Source organism: Motacilla alba, chromosome 26, assembly GCF_015832195.1.
Source record: "Motacilla alba alba isolate MOTALB_02 chromosome 26, Motacilla_alba_V1.0_pri, whole genome shotgun sequence".
NCBI classification, from domain to species: Eukaryota; Metazoa; Chordata; class Aves; order Passeriformes; family Motacillidae; genus Motacilla; species Motacilla alba.
Genome location: NC_052041.1, coordinates 719,660 through 735,618, shown reverse-complemented (window position 1 = coordinate 735,618; position 15,959 = coordinate 719,660). Strand labels below are relative to the sequence as shown.

Below are 15,959 nucleotides of genomic sequence, written 5' to 3'. Positions count from 1 at the left end.
CTACTTTACAACAACTTATTATACTCATTGGTGTAAAGCAATTAACGTTAATATAACTGACAAAAATGTTACAGAAATTTAATAAGGTATGTATACACATCTACTTAGGCACGTAGTCTAGCTTACAAAAATTTTCATGTATCTTTTTCTCATTTGTTTCTATGTTGACAGCCTTGTCTTTTTTCTTGCTATGGATACACTCGAAAATCATCAATTGTTATTTCTTCTATTAACTCAGCTTTGATTGCAGGCCAGCTGTCAAGCCCGTCCATACCTCCTCTTTTTTGTATTTAAGAGACAAACACAGTTGACAAGGATTTTTGCAGGGCTTGGTACAAAAAATCCAAGCAGACAAGGGATACACAGAGTAATAATTACAATTACTAACAAAGTTAACAATTTAGTCTTCAACAAGGTTTTAAGCTACTTAGTGATGCGTCAGCTCATGAAAAAACTATTCAGTTATCTCTACTTCTTATTTATTTGTAAGTGATTGATTTTTTCTTTTAAGTTTGCAATACTTTTGAAGATTGATTTACTGTGATTTGATAAATTCATGCAACACATACTTTCAAAATCTTGGCATTTATGACTATGAGATAACAATATGAAATCTACAGCTGCTTTGTTTTGCAATGTTGCATGTCTAATGCTATTTACATTTAGCAGTAACTTACTTAAAGTTACAGATGTGTCTTTGCTTTGTTTAGCAAGTTAACAACTAAGCTTATTTAAGGAAGATAGAGTATGAGGTGACACTACTTCAGGTGCAAAAATTGATGTAGAAGTAATAGAAGTAGGTCTCTAAAAAGCTACTTCATCTTGGCATTGAGAAGCAAATTTATGTTGAAGTGGTTGCTTGCTTCTTGTTTTCTGATGCATCATTGTTATGTTGGGTATCAACAGAATGGAAGAATGAGGAATAATCCTGGCCAGGTCTGTACACCAGAGATTGGTCTGGTGGCTATGGAGAGGTTGCTTCATGTCTCCCCAAAATCTGGCTCTTTCCTGAACTCACTACTCTGCTTTGTTCGAAAAAGGCATCACAATAAAATCAGAGAATCACAGGTTCAAGGATTGCTGGAAAAACCTATGAGCTCAACTGCTCCCCCACCACTGCCATGTTTACCACTAAACCGTGTCCCAGGTGCTACATCCACATGTTTTTTGAACACTCCCAGGGATGGGGACTCCACCACTGCCCTGGGCAGCTGTGCCAGGGCCTGACCACCCCTCCAGGGAAGAAATTTTTCCTAATAACCAACCTGAACTTCCCCTGTCTCAGCTTGGGGCCATTCCCTCTAGTCCTGCTCCCTGGGAGCGGAACCCAACTCCCCCTGGCTGCCCCTCCTGTCAGGGACTTGTACAGAGCCAGAAGGGCCCCCCTGAGCCTCCTTTTCTCCAGGCTGAGCATCTCCAGCACCCTCAGCTGCTCCTCATCAGAACTGTGCTCCAGACTCCCCTCCAGCTCTGTTGCCCTTCTCTGGACAGGCTTCAGCAAATCCAGAGATGCTTTGCTCTGTCCACTCACAAGTCCAGTCTGAGCACAGCTCATGCAAAAACGCAATTGATTTCATCCAGTTCCAACCATTAAAGGATAAAGTAGTGTTGGAACATAATATTTTCCAGGGAAAGCTGCCTGGCAGTTGCACTCAGCAAGTGTTTCCTGACAGGTTTCCTCTACCCACCCAGGTTTCTTACAAGGAGGAACACAACAATTTGCACAGCTATGAACAGACCATGCCAGAGAAGCTGAGAAAGCAAACAGCAGTACAAGAACCAGATGGAAACAGCTATTTCAAGCTAAGGGACTTTCCAAAATATGACGTAGAGAAATAAAAATCTCAGGGCCCTCACAATAGTCATGATCCATTCTGCTCTTTATCTACATTGATCAGATTCTCTGGACCCAGCACAGCCACTCCACGGCAGTAAAACCTGCCTGCCAGCTCAGCTGTAGAAGTGAATGGCTGACACACAACAATATCCCAGTGCCACTGGCCAGGCAAATCTGTAACTCAAACACACTGTCTTCTAGCTGTGCCTCAAGCCTATTTCTGACCATCCCTCAGCAGCAGCACATTGTGGTGCAGAGGGTTATGTCCACTGCCAAGGATGAAATCTAAGATCAATGAAAAGTCAACCTATATGGTAAAACAGCCACTCAAACCCACCCAACACTGGGCACCTGGTAGGGACCTACTATAGGATCACAAATGGCCTGGGAAGGGACCTTTGAAGCCCATCCTGTTCCACCCCCTGCCATGGCAGGGACACCTTCCACTTGCCTAGGTTGCCCCATGCCCCATCCAGCCTGGCCTTGGACACTTGCAGGGATCCAGGGGCAGCCACAGCTTTTCTGGGCACCCTGTGCCAGGGCCTGCCCACCCTCACAGGGGAGAATTTCTTCCAAATACCTGACCTAAACCTCTCCTCTGACAGTGGGAAGCTGTTTCACCTTGTCCTGTCACTACACGCTCTTGTAAAAGAATCTTTCTCCATCTTTCTTATAGGTTCCCTACAATGAGCAATGAGGTGTAAATTAACCAGAGCAGGAGGGAAATTCCTGCCAGAAGGAGTTTTGCAACTTAAGGATTCAACATCTTGACCCACCAAACAATGAAGCAGCTTATGCCACATAATGTTACTTCTCATAGGGGAAGTCCATGTCCAAGAGCAGAAAACTAACAATGACTTTCCAAACATGAGGCTTTTTCTGAAGAGAGGCATGTGGGAGGATATAAACTCCCAACAAAAAGTGACCTTTCAGAGACACAAGGGACAAACCACATCACCACTTATATCAAAGCAACATACAATTTTTCCTACAGTGGTTGTTTCCAAATGATATATTATTGCCAGAGAATTTGACTCCAATTTTCCAAACAAATTTAGATTACTCCTAAGTTCTCTGCTAGCTATGAGGCAATACAGCTTCTGCTTTTTGTTCCTTCTGGACATGTCTGGGAGATAAATAATTTACTACATAAATGTGTGATGGCACCAGCCTGCACAGGATGGCAGGAGATGAGGACAATCAGCTTCTGGCTCTGCCAGAGAGAAGCATCCATAGAATACTGGAGTCTCAGAATGGTTTAGGTTGGAAGGGACCTTAAAGCTCATTTTATTTCACCCCCTGCCATGGGCAGGGACACTTTCCACTTGCCCAGGTTACTCCAAGCCCCGTCCAACCTGGCCTTGGACACTTCCAGGGATTCAGGGGCAGCCACAGCTGCTCTGGGCACCCTGTGCCAGGGCTTCACCACCCTCACAGCCAAGAATTGCTTCCCAATATTCCATCTAACCCTGCCCTCTGGCAGTGGGAAGCCATTCCCTGTGTCCTGTCATGCCATGCCATGCCTTGTCCCAAGTCCCTCTCCAGATCTCCTGGAGCCCCTTTAGGCTCTGGAAGGGGCTCTGAGGTCTCCCTGGAGCCTTCTTGTCTCCAGGTGAACACCCCCAGCTCTCCCAGCCTGGCTCCAGAGCAGAGGGGCTGTAGCCCTCAGAGCAGCTCCATGGGCTCCTCTGGACTCACTCCAGCCGTTCCACATCTTTCCTGTGCTGGGACCCCAGAATGGGATGCAGATTCTCACACTGGGGAGAAGGGCCAGACAGCAGAGCCTGAGCATGACACATCCCAATTCCATGTGCTGCAGCCCCCTCCCACTGCCCCCAATCCCCTTCTCCAAGGCAGACACCTGTGTCACCACGACACAGTCCACCCAGATATCTACTGCTCTAGGCAGGAATTTTAATTCAGCAGATCAGATTTTTTGGAGGATGACTTCAATCATGTCAGGAGAGACATCCTCCCCCAGCCCACTGGATGACTGACACTGAGGTAGGATCATCAGCTCCCAGAGGGGCCCAGAACCTGCTCCAAGCAGTTCAGCAGTCAGAGATTCCTTTCCATACATTTGAACATGTCACAAGAAGACAGATTTTGACAGTTTCCCACAAAAAGTGGTGGGATGCTCTGTTACATGTATTAAGCACAGCCATACACTGTTAACCTTTAAAAAGTCAAAAATTACAAACATAAATAGACATAAAACAATAGTGAGATTTATTCTGTCTCTGGGATACGGGGCAGGAGCAATGCTGCTCCTCAGGCCGGTGGGTCTGGGCTAACATTCACCCTGGAGTGAGCACTCCCATTTCCTGGAGTGGCTGTGCTGTGTCCACACAGCAATGGAGAGAAACACACATGTGTCATGGATCCTGCTGCCACCCTATCCATCACACTGCTCCCAGCTCCTTTTTGGAAGAAAGCAGGAGAATCCCGGGACCCTGTGCAATAGCTGCCATGAGTGCAGAGGAAAAGGAGACTGGGGTGAACTGGGATCATCTGAACTGACTGCACAAGCCTCCCAGCAATGCCATCAGCAGCCAAGGGAGCTGTGGGTGGCTGCTGCAGGGCCAACCCCAGCCCCATGGCTGCAGGGGAATGACTTGCCAACAACTGAGAAGGACTAGCCACCTCAGACTGCACCACAAGTCTGACAGCAATCTACTAAACAAGATGCTACAGCATAAAGTTACCTTAAATAGTTATGAGTTTGTGACCTTGGGAATCACTCCTGGAGGACTGGCTGTTTTTGCTTCATCTTCCCAGGACTCACAGATTGGATTTTAGCTGGTTTTGTGTTACCCATCCCCATCCCCATCACTGCTTCACATTACACCTTCCTAATTCAGCAACTTGGTGAGTTAGAGGAATTCACCTAAAGGCATCTAGCTGTAACCCTGTAGTCACATAATCCACTTGGGTCACTTGGCTTTAGGCACAAACAATATGTTTTCCCAGAGCTGTAAATTGGTGCTCAGAGCCAGGCTGAGGAGTGCCAACATGGAGAGCAGCCATCTAGGCTGATGCCCTCCTCCACATACTGAGGTTAACAAAAACCAACACAATGGTTGGAGCCATCAGGCTGGAGACTCACAAGGCAAATCCTCTGTACAGATGTGAAGCATTTTTGTAGGAATATGTGAAGAATGAATTTTGGTTTCTCTGCTGTCTGCCCCCTTCACCTCCCAGAGAACCCAAGTCACTCCGAACACAATGAGGACATTCTTCACCACATTCAAGCTCTATGGCAAAGACTCAGCTCATGCTCCTTCCTGCAGCACTTTGCTGCTATTTCATATTGTTATACATATTAAAGATCTTTCCTTGCAGCAGGTACAGTCCATTAGAGCAATTTGTTTATAAACAGGACTAAACAGAGCCAGTCTCTCCCAGCCTTATGTTACACAGAATTAAATGCTCTCCAATTTAACTACATGATGCAAGTGACGCATAGTGCCATCTACGTGCCCTTGGACAGGAGCCAGATGGTTTCCTTCCCACATCACACCACATCTCTTCTAGAAATAAACATTCAAGGGTAAAACCAGGAGAAAATACTCATATCCTTAATCTCCAGAAGGGACCCCAGGCCAGCAGCAATAAAGCATAGGATGAGCACCACCATACAGCACTGTCTGGATTGAAAGGATTTTAGTTTCTTATCAGCTGGCCAGAAGTTCACCTATTTTGCTCCCTTTACTGGTCAACTTTCCCTTGTATCCCAGCAAAACAGCTCAGCTCTTGCAGACATACCTTACCATATTAGGCATTGTGAGCCCTGAAAGTGGAGGAGTCTGAGCCTTCCTTGGCTTCCAAACACAGTCCACAGGCACAGGGTTGGCTGCATGACACTGGGAAAGGGGCAGTAACGACTGGGGACTCCCAGGGCTCCCAGTACACCCAGTCTGGCTACAACAGGACATTCACAAAGCACTTAACAAAAGCTATTCCTGATCTTCTAGTTATTCGTCACATCCATCTTTCACAAAAAGGCAAACAGCATGGTGACAAAAGCTGAACTGAAGCCTCTGTGGAAGGATAAAGTGGCACTAAAAGCAAAAATATAGGTGAAAAATAGGACACACCAAAATCAGGACTCCCAGGTCACAGCTCTGAGTCAGCAACAACATTAAGACATTGAGTTTGTATAACGAATTTTCCAGTTCATTGGTCCTCCCTTAGAACTTGTGGAATTAAGCTTGGAAATTCAGCCCTTCTAAGACAGAGGTTTAATTTATATTGGTATCCAGTTGCATCTGGTGATTTCATGGTAACAGTACAAGTAGGCAGAACACTTATTTACAAACCAGAGTGAGCCTGGTTCATTCCATAAATCAAAGAGCAGGGAGACAGGAACGGAGCCTATTTAATCCACTTACTGCAACTGTAATTCACAATCAAACGTTTCAGTGCTATTCCTCCATAAAACTTAATTCCATTAGTGTGTCTGGGGTTTATACTGGGCTATACAGACTGTCCTGAAGGCAGTTCATGACAACAGGCATTTTGTTTGATACTTTTACTGCTCAGAAATTGTTATTTTACAAACGTAACACTCAGTGTCTTCCTCTGAATTTAAAGTTTTCTTTTGACAAATTCTCCTGTGGGTGAGGCACATCTGTAATGCTCCAGCAGAGAACTGCAAGGAGAAACCATCCTTTAAATTATTATAAACATTTTCTACTTGTTCTCTATGCTCTGTCATTTAAAATATACTTTTCTTCCAAATTTGTTCCTAATTGTTCCTGCTGAGCAATAGTAATGGCAGAAGTTTCCCAGAGAAGCTGTGGCTGCCCCATCCCTGGAAGTGTCCAAGGCCAGGTTGAATTGGGCTTGGAGCAACCTGAGGTAGTGGGGGTGTCCCTGCCCATGGCAGGGGGTGGGACTGGATGGGCTTTAAGGTCCCTTCCAACCCAAAACAGTCTGTAATAGATTCTATTATTTTAAGTCAGGGCCAAGTCAAAGCCAGCAGAGTCAGGGATAAAGAAAACCTGCTCTGAAATGGAACACTGGAACATTCTCTTTAGTCTTCATCATCATCCTCCTGCTGCATCCCAGACAGCCCACTGATCCCTACACACACTGACTCTGCTGCATTTGGCCTCACCAAGACTGGAATTCCCACGAGTATTCTGCAGTCAGTGGCTTGAAGGACCAGGGAAGGTTTCCCAGCTCCAGCCTCCCCCCAGCTCAGTCTGGGTATAACACGAGCTTTTGAATATCCCAATTTTTATTTTTTGAGAAACAGAGACAAGACTGTGGTCAAGCTTCTCCCCCACCTCTGCTTTGAGCTCAGGTCTCCCCAGACCACACAAAAACTCTTTCCTTTGCATCTCCTTCCCACTGGAATCACAGAAAAACTTCTAAAGCTGCTTCCCCAGAGGCTTTTTCCAGCTGAAGTCCTTGTACCCTTGAAGATTTATTCCACAATAAAACTTTGTCTGCTCTTCCAGCTTTTCACAGTGCATCCAGGCAGTCTGTGTCCCAGCGAGGGAGCTGGGGTGGGAGCAGAACACATGGAGGACACTGACACATCCCACTATGAGACCTCAGCCAAAGCGCCTGGGCTGGTTTCCCACTCTGGTGCTCATGAGCTCAGCCAAAATAATTAATCCACTTCTGAGAATTAGAACAGCATGTATTTGCTCCTTTTTCTTCTTCCCAAACCTGCCTTTACCTTTCCTGTGCTAGTCTCCAGCACTGCAGAGCTTGGAGGAGGGATTTCAAACAAGTCCTTTTTGTGGCTTCCATGAAAATCATCCTGGTATCAGCCAAGACATAAACACTGGAGGAAAAACATAACCGTTCCCACAAAATCAGATTCTTCGGGGTTCTGCTACTAAAATGGGACACTCCAGACTGTTCAAGTTCACAACCTTGTTCAAGTTCACAACCTGCCATTCGGCACCTACCATTCTAGAACTATAGTTACTGAAGAATTAATGATTATTAACTGTACTTTTCTTATTGGCACTAGAACTGAAAACAGAGAGCTGTTCCGTGATTCCTGCCAAACCGATGGCCAGTCAGGACAGAAATCTCTGATTTGGATCTCAAATAAACCAGGGAAGACTGACCAAGTGACATGATGCTGGAGGCATGCACTCAAGAAAATAAACTGGGAACTGGATAAAAACAAGAGGACTGGGAAAATGGGAAAACCAGCTCTAGCAGAGTGGGGGGAGAGTCTAACCCAGGTGTAAGGTATGTTGGGTGCATAAGAAACCATGGTACTGGTGCCCTGAAGCACGTGCACAAAGGGGATGATGGAACTGAAGGGAAGTTGCTCTGCTTTTAGATGGATCCCACAAGAAAATCACATGAAGTGTTAGACAAAAGGAATCCTTGCTGTTAAATTGGGGAAAACCAGCATTATTAATTGTTAGAGACTGGGTGACCTTGAATTTTTGGGCAGCTGGGTTCTCCCAAAGTGCAGCTTGTACATTTACATGAGCAGTGAGGAATGTGCTCAATAAAATCTTCAGCAATTTTAGAACTGGACTCCAGGAAGCCTCCAAACCTGCAGCCTCAGCTACTCTTTTGTCTTAATTTAGGTAATCTGGGACAACTTCCCAGAAGAACAAGACATTCCCGGCAAGTCCCAAGCATGCCTGCTGGAAACAAGGTGTCCCTATTATGATTATTACTTTTACACATTACAAAACTCTCCTCCTTCAGTCTTACTGTGAGGCAGCAGAAATGTCAAAACAATTTTAATGACGATAAATAGCCGAATCTTTGCTGCAGGGTTCAGTGAGGATTTCAGGAAGCTCTGCACTGTGATGAGCAGAAACTCCTGTGGGAAGAGCTGGCCTCCTTGAAGCAGGTGATGCTTCTGTGAGCAGGAATATCTCACATTTCAAGTGGAGTAAAGTGCAAAGTAAGCACTGGGAAAGCAACGGCTGGCATGGAAAGATAAGCACATGCTAAACGCCAGCCCAGCACCACGTGAGTCTCTGGCCCCAGCAAGGCTCGCCGTGACTTTGCCGCAATCTGCTGAATATTGCAAGAATGAAAACAAAAACAGAGTCTGAAGAGTGTTACTGCCAATTTTCAATTTTCAGCAAACAACCAGTTAATTCCAACTAAATTATACTTTAATCACTCTACTGCATTGCAAAGTATAGGGAAAGGCTCCCCCAGGTTCAACGTTTCCCAGCAAAAATGAAACATCCCACAAGCAGGCTGACCCCTACGCAACCTTACATTTGCTATTTCTCCCAGGTCTTCCACATTGCACTTTAATAGCTTGGAAATGTATTTAGCTTTGACATTGTCACAGTCAGTCATGTTGTCAGGCTTAAACGTGTTTCAGACAAAGACAAACAAAACCAAAGGAAACTAAGGCAATTTGGAAAGACTCAGTAATTATTATAAAATGAAAGAAAGGGCCTCAAAGGGTGAGACTATTGCAAGAACAGGGGAACACTGAACAACCTCTGACGTGCTGCTTGCAAAGACCATTTCCCACAAGAAAACAAATCCGTGAGACAGGAGAGCAGATTCCAGACATACAAAACATCCTGTCCAAAACAGCAGTGATTGCAAGATCCAAGGTCACACCTTCCCCAGGACATCTGGGATCCCACTGCCCCAGCCCTGCAGCTCCACCACTGCATTCCCTCCAGGCTCCACAACTCCTGTGCAGCTCTCCAGGAGCCAACATTGAACTCAGGCCACTCGGCATATCTAGCTCATCTTTCAGAAATCAGTAAGGAATTTGCTGCTTGGAACTACCTGCCTGTTCATACTCCTGAGCAGAGCCTGAACTCTCTTATAGACAAGAGTAAAAGCCAGAGAACACTCTGTCACCAACACCCAAGAGTGGCACATCAGTGATTCAGATACATGGTCTCACTTACCCGAGTTTCCTTCACTTCCTCATTTCCATCAGCTTCATCTTCATCCTAAGAGGAAAGGCAAACAATAAAATTAGGCAGCTCTGGAGACAACAAAACTTTATCCCAAGAAGATAATGTATTGTTTATAGAATCACAGAATCATTAAGGTTGGAAAAGACCTCCAAGACCAGCAAGTCCAACCGTTGACTGAACACACCATGTCAACTCCACCACAGCACAAACTGCCACGTCTGTGTGTGTTTTGAACCCTACCAGGAATGGTGACTCCACCACTGCTCTGGGCAGCTTATGCCAGTCCCTAACCACCCTTTCAGTGAAAAAATGATTTGATGCTAATGATAGGAAAACTTCTGTCAAAAGAAATGCTTGTCCAAATGCTTTTGGCTAATTATCAGATCAGGTGTGGTGTCCTAATGCTCATTTAGAAGATCTTGGTATTGAGGACAGAATTATTCTCTTGAGATGGCTCCTGCCATTCCAATGCTTCTGAGGAGTTGGGAGGAAGTCCCTAATACACTGAGGGAAAAAACCTTGGAAAAACTGCACATCTGAAATACTGTCATAATATTGACTTCCAAAAGTATCTACAGTTCAGTTAGACTCTAGGTGGAAAGACTTGTCATCCCAGGTATCTTGCATAGCTTCTGCTGTCATCCCAGGTATCTTGCATTAGCTTCTCTTGTCATCCCAGGTATCTTGCATAGCTTCTCTAAGCCACTGCTCTTTGTAACTGCTCCAGGATTTCACAGAGTAAATGTGAACTACCATGGCATCCCAGCTGACTCTGGACTCAACTCATTAACCATAATGTCATAATTCTTATTCTCTCCTGGAAAAGGTGACCTATTTTCCTAGCAGAGGCTCTAATCAAAGTTTGGAGCGTTGGATTCCTTCCCTCAGACTGAAGAAATCCTCTGAAACCAGGACTAAGAGAAATGACCATGACACAGACAGCTCTTCTGCACTTACGCTGTGAGTGTTCCCTGGTGCTGGGAGGGGACCCAGACATGCAATTTCTTCCTACTATCTTTCCTTCAGGGGGCCTAAAGAGCAGACAAATTTGGGCTTGAAGAAATTTGAAAATACTTCAAGCGGCTTGAAAATACTTCAAGCGGCTCCTTCCAAAGGAATTAGACTTTGAACCTCTCCTCTCCCATGTGGGCTCTTTCCCAGTCCTACAGGGTTTCCATGATATGGCTCAGGAACAGGCTGCCCAGAGCCTGCTGCTCAGTCTGACCTAGGCCAAACAGGGATGTGAGATCTTTGGATATGCCAGTCTAAAAGAGAGATGGAAAGGGAAGAACTAAGGAGAAGTCAATGGACTGGGAAGAAAATCATGAAGCTTGGAATGGGAAGAAAATTCACCCTGGAGTTTCTCTTTCTAAGGAACTCAAACTTACATCTTGTGTTGAGAAGATGATGCCGGTGCCTCTCCGTCTCTCTTTTGGCCGTCGCCGCTCTCGGATCGACTGTTTGTTCAGGGATCTGTCGTCTGAATCCTGATCTTCACACTCTGGCCAAGCAAAGAAAGACTGCTTTGGTTTCAGTGATTTACATCTGTGCTTTTGCTAAGGTTCTGGGGTTCTTTTCAAGCTGATCAAGGTCATCTTGCCTTGTGCTATATTACAAAGGAGTTATTAAACCAAATGAAATGGAATCTCAGGGTCCTACTACAGCTGGATACTCACACTCTTTCTCTCATCAGAGCCAGGAAAGTTACCCCAGCTGCCAGCTCTCCCCAAGTCATCCTGACTTACTCCTGCTCTGAGGACAAACTATACTAGGGGAACCTCTTTCCCTAGCTCTAATAGCTAAATGCTCCATGATCACTGTCTCATTTATTTATCCAAAATGAGAAATATCCTTTTATCCCTCTCTTACAAGCAACAGAAATTTGTTTAACTTCATTTAAACAAATAACATTTGTTTTGTGACATGGCAGCTTCCCTTGGAGTAACAAGTAAACGTGTTCTCTCCGTCTGTACACACTGGAAGTTCTAAACCACAAGAAAACCCTCGAGATTTGTCTGTTCTTCATTCTCCTGGTACGTACCATTTTTCTCCAACTCTGTGCCTGTTGCTCTGAAATCTGCTGGATTCATGGAGTCCAGCCCTAAATATTTATTTGTTCGAGTCAGGTATGAGCTTGTGTAGAGCAGAGGTGCTGCTGTGGAAGGAGACACAGGTGTCGTGGGTTTGTCGGGCTGTGCTGGGCCCCTCAATCGCCGATAGACGGTCTAGAAACAAAGAGCCATGACAGAAAAACAGTACAATGAAAAGGAAATACCAGATTTTGGATTTCAGGGAATGCAGTAATTTTTCAGAGTGCAATGTTTCCTTCACTCCTGCTGGAAGTGATCACCTTGCCAGATCAGGTCCATTCTATCAGATAAGGATGGATGTTAAAGTCATTGCACAGCTACAGTGTAAAAGCACCCTCCACAGCTGGGAGATCTGAGATCAATCCCTTTGTCCCTACAGCTCATGGCAGGAGATGCAAGTTATCTAATAGATATGATTTAGAGGGAAAAAAAACAGAGGTGGTGGCAGGGGCAGAAAACTAGTCTCTCCAGCTTTCCATTGCACATTGAACATCTGTGGAAAAACGTGAACACAAAGCCTCTGCCTAGACGGCACAGCAGGATGGATCCAGGCCACATTTCTATCATTAGCCTTCTCATTACACTTTCTGGGATTTACACCGTTTTATTTTCTGGCAAGAGACAGAAAGGTGAAATTCCCAGAGGAGAGCAGAGGCAGAGCTAAGCTCCAGTACCTCCATGTGCACCTCCCTCGCGCTGAACTGCTGCTCCTCAGCCAGCAGTGCCTCTTTCCACCTAGTCTGTCCCGCTCAGAATAAAAATATAGCCACCGAGGAATATCTCCTGATGTCAGCTCTCCTAAATGGTTTTACCAGCTCTCAGGCAAGGGGTACTGAGGCAGAAAGATCACCTCGTCGTCTGCGCTCCGTGCCCAGCGCGCGCGGCTCTCTGGCCTGTCACCGCTGTCCTCGGCTTGGTCGCCCTGCGGCTCCTGCGCCTGGCGCTCTGCCCGCGAGCGGCTGAACGTGCGCTCGGCCTCCTGCAGGTCCGTCAGGGTCACTCCCTGCAGGGAAACATCAGCCTTCCATTCATGCACAGAAACACAGAACCCCAGACTGGTTTGGCTTGGAAGGGACCTTAAAGCTCACCTCATCTCACCCCCACCAAGAGCAGGGACACCTTCCACTAGCCCAGGTTGCTCCAAGCCCCATCCAACCTGGCCTTGGATCCTTCCAGGGATCCAGGGACAGCCAGAGCTTCTCTGGGCACCCTGTGCCAGGGCCTGCCCACCCTCACAGCCTAGAATTCCTTCCCAATATCCCATCTAACGCTGCCCTCTGGCAATGGGAAGCTATTCCCCCTTGTCCTGTCCCTCCAGGTCCTTGTTGAAAGTCTCTCTTCAGCTCTATTGGAGCCCCTTTAGGCACTGGAAGGGGCTCTACAGTCTCCTTGGAGACGTCTCCAGCCTGAAATTACATTTTCAGTCTTCCAGATCAGTTTAAAATGCCACAGACTCACATCTGGTCAGGCTCATGTTTCATCCCTATGGTATGAGAAAGGGAAGAATTCTGTTGCCTTTACTGTATTTCTCAGCCTACTGACATAATCATTGACTCAAAGCAACCCAACTATATGTGATCACACTACAAACTAAGAGGCAGGTACACTGTAGAAAGCAAAGCTTGGAAATCTAACTCATGTATGTCTGTGGGAGGGTTTTGTAATAACTGCTTGAAAGAAATTTTGCCAGAACCTCTCCAAAACAGTGTGAGAGCAGACAGGTCCCTTGTCCTAAGAAATAATATAACAGAAAATAAAATCCTGCCTCTTTACAGAATCATGGAATGGTTTGGATTAGAAGGGAGCTTATAGCTCACTCATTCCACCCACTGCCATGGGCAGGGACTCCCCCCACTATCCCAGGTTGCTCCAAGCCCTGTCCAACCTGGCCTTGGACACTTCCAGGGATGGGGCAGTCACAGCTTTTCTGGGCAACCAATTAATCAGCTCTCTTCATCCTACACATGAATGTGAACATTTCCATTCTTTACCTGGGTAGACCTGCGAGTCTGCCGGGCCTGTCTGGATCGTGCCTTCCTCAGTGATTCTGCTTCCTCATCCCGCACCGGAGTCAGATATGACCTAGAAAAAAAGAAGGTGCTGAAGAGGTTAAAGTAAAAGCAGATGATCTGCCTTCCTGTCTCTGTAGACTCCTGAGCTATTATTCTCTTTCTCATGGACAAAAATTAATTTTAGCTCCATCTGCTATTGCTGTTTCTTTGGGACAACTTCCCCATGAGCACACAATACACACGTGTTCACAGCCCCTTCCCCCCAGAGCCTCTCAATAAACCCTTTAGTGTTGGACATGTTCTGTTTAAAATGTGCATCTATTCTCTAGATTATTTGCTCCATTCCAAATCATTGCATCATTAGGAAAAGACCCCCACTCCTCATAAACGCCCTCTCACTCAGACAAAAATCTCACAACAGAAATCCTGCGCTGGTGTATTCCTCAGACCCTCCTTCCTGTCATTACAGTCACGATCATATTCCTGCAATCTGCTGCCTTCATCAATATGAAACCCATCACGCCAGGAGCCACTGAACTGCAGGCATCACACAAACACACGCCTTGGAAAGAGCCATGGAAATAAAGAAATGACCTTCACACTCTATGTAAACCAAGATCCTTAACACTGAAAAACCCACAGTTAAACACAGACCTGGGCACAACTAGATTCCATCAAGGCTGGGAGAATTCTAAAGAATTATTCACATGAAAATACATAAACTGCAGCCTCTGCCCTGGCATTCACTGGGAGGAACTGATGAGGAATTGAGCAGTGCTTTGAGTCAAGGAGTACACAGCAGTAAATGATTTCCATGCTGGAGGAGAAGCTTCAGTCTTATGAACAGTTAATTAAACTTTACTCTTCAGCCTGGTTAATATGGAATGATTATTCACACCAACCCACTGTACAGGGTTGAGGGTGCTGGAACACTCTTTGCAGGTCTATCACTGCCAGGTTAACTCTGTACCAGAGGTCTGCATGTGTTCAAAGGGCAGTGAGCTAAGTGAGGGATGAAGGTGAATACATTTCCTTTGTCCTTGGACTCTTTTCCTGGTTTTAGTCCACCACCTTCATGGGAAAGGTAATGGGCTGAAGAGGATTTGCATCTGATCCAGTATGTTAACACATTTATTAGAAAGTTCACTAAACCGCTGCACTGTGACAAAACCACAGAGAATCCGGAAATTGGATCATTGTACAATAATCTGCCATGGTGGGTTTTATCCACCCTCAGGACCTGTATTCAAGTGCTGGTTCAGCTGTGCAGCAAAACAGCCTGGCTTCCAGGGAGGAATCCCCTTTACAGGGTTTCTTGTCTTGTGGGAGGTACAGACAGTCATCTCCCAGCTCCTCAGGTGTTGTGAGGCACATGTGAGAGCCTTCTCACCTGAAACTGGTGTAAGGATTGACCTGATATATAATGCACTGAACAACCTGAACAACCCTGATCTCCAGAGGCCAAGGAAAGTGCAAAGAATTGAGTCTGTGCCAGGGATGCTGCACTGAGGACTCCTGGAGGGGCAGGCACTGATCTCTGCTCTCTGTGACCAGGCACAGGACCCGAAGGAATGACATGAAGCTGTGTCAGGGGAGGGTTAGGCTGGGTATTATGAAAAAGGTTCTTCCCCCAGAGGGTGCTGGCACTGCCCAGGCTCCCCAGGGAATGGGCACGGCCCTGAGGCTGCCAGAGCTCCAGGAGTGTTTGGACAGCGCTGCCAGGGATGCCCAGGGTGGGATTGTTGGGGTGTCTGTGTACGGCCAGGGGTTAGACTCGATCCCTGAGATCCTTTCCCACTCAGGAGATTCCGTGATTCTCTTATCTGTGCCCTGGGAGCTGCCTGCAATGGAGATGAGGGCTTGCAGAGCTGCACTCCCAGGGTGTGATTTATCACCTTCACAAGGAGCCTCCAGCACAACCCATGTGCATGCACTGCAGAGGAGCTCGTTTCTTCCCATTGATTATCCAGACAGACACATGAGCTGTGATGGATATGCCACCACGGGAAGCGCCTACACTTCAGAGGGATGACTGTCTCTTAAGGATCTGCTGTTTCATGAACAAAAAAAGCTGCTGTTTGATGAGTGAAAGCTGTGCAACTCCTAATTTTGCAGAGCAGGAGCTCTCCTGCTC

At 46.2% G+C, this 15,959-nt stretch overlaps 1 protein-coding gene across 6 annotated transcripts in view; it reads right to left on the bottom strand.

Annotated features, from left to right (window-relative positions):
- Positions 1-15,959, bottom strand: part of PPP1R12B (protein phosphatase 1 regulatory subunit 12B) — a 133,707-nt gene that overhangs the window by 40,253 nt on the left and 77,495 nt on the right. For all 6 annotated transcript variants that reach the window (XR_005259783.1, XM_038162791.1, XM_038162793.1 and 3 more), the window contains 5 exons: positions 13,805-13,895; positions 12,664-12,816; positions 11,765-11,948; positions 11,112-11,224; positions 9,712-9,756 (listed from right to left, as the gene is read on the bottom strand). Coding sequence is in view for 5 of the 6 variants with exons in the window: in XM_038162791.1 (XP_038018719.1) it covers positions 9,712-9,756; positions 11,112-11,224; positions 11,765-11,948; positions 12,664-12,816; positions 13,805-13,895 (586 nt within the window). In the remaining variant the exon portion in view is untranslated. The remainder of the gene's footprint in view (positions 1-9,711; positions 9,757-11,111; positions 11,225-11,764; positions 11,949-12,663; positions 12,817-13,804; positions 13,896-15,959) is intronic.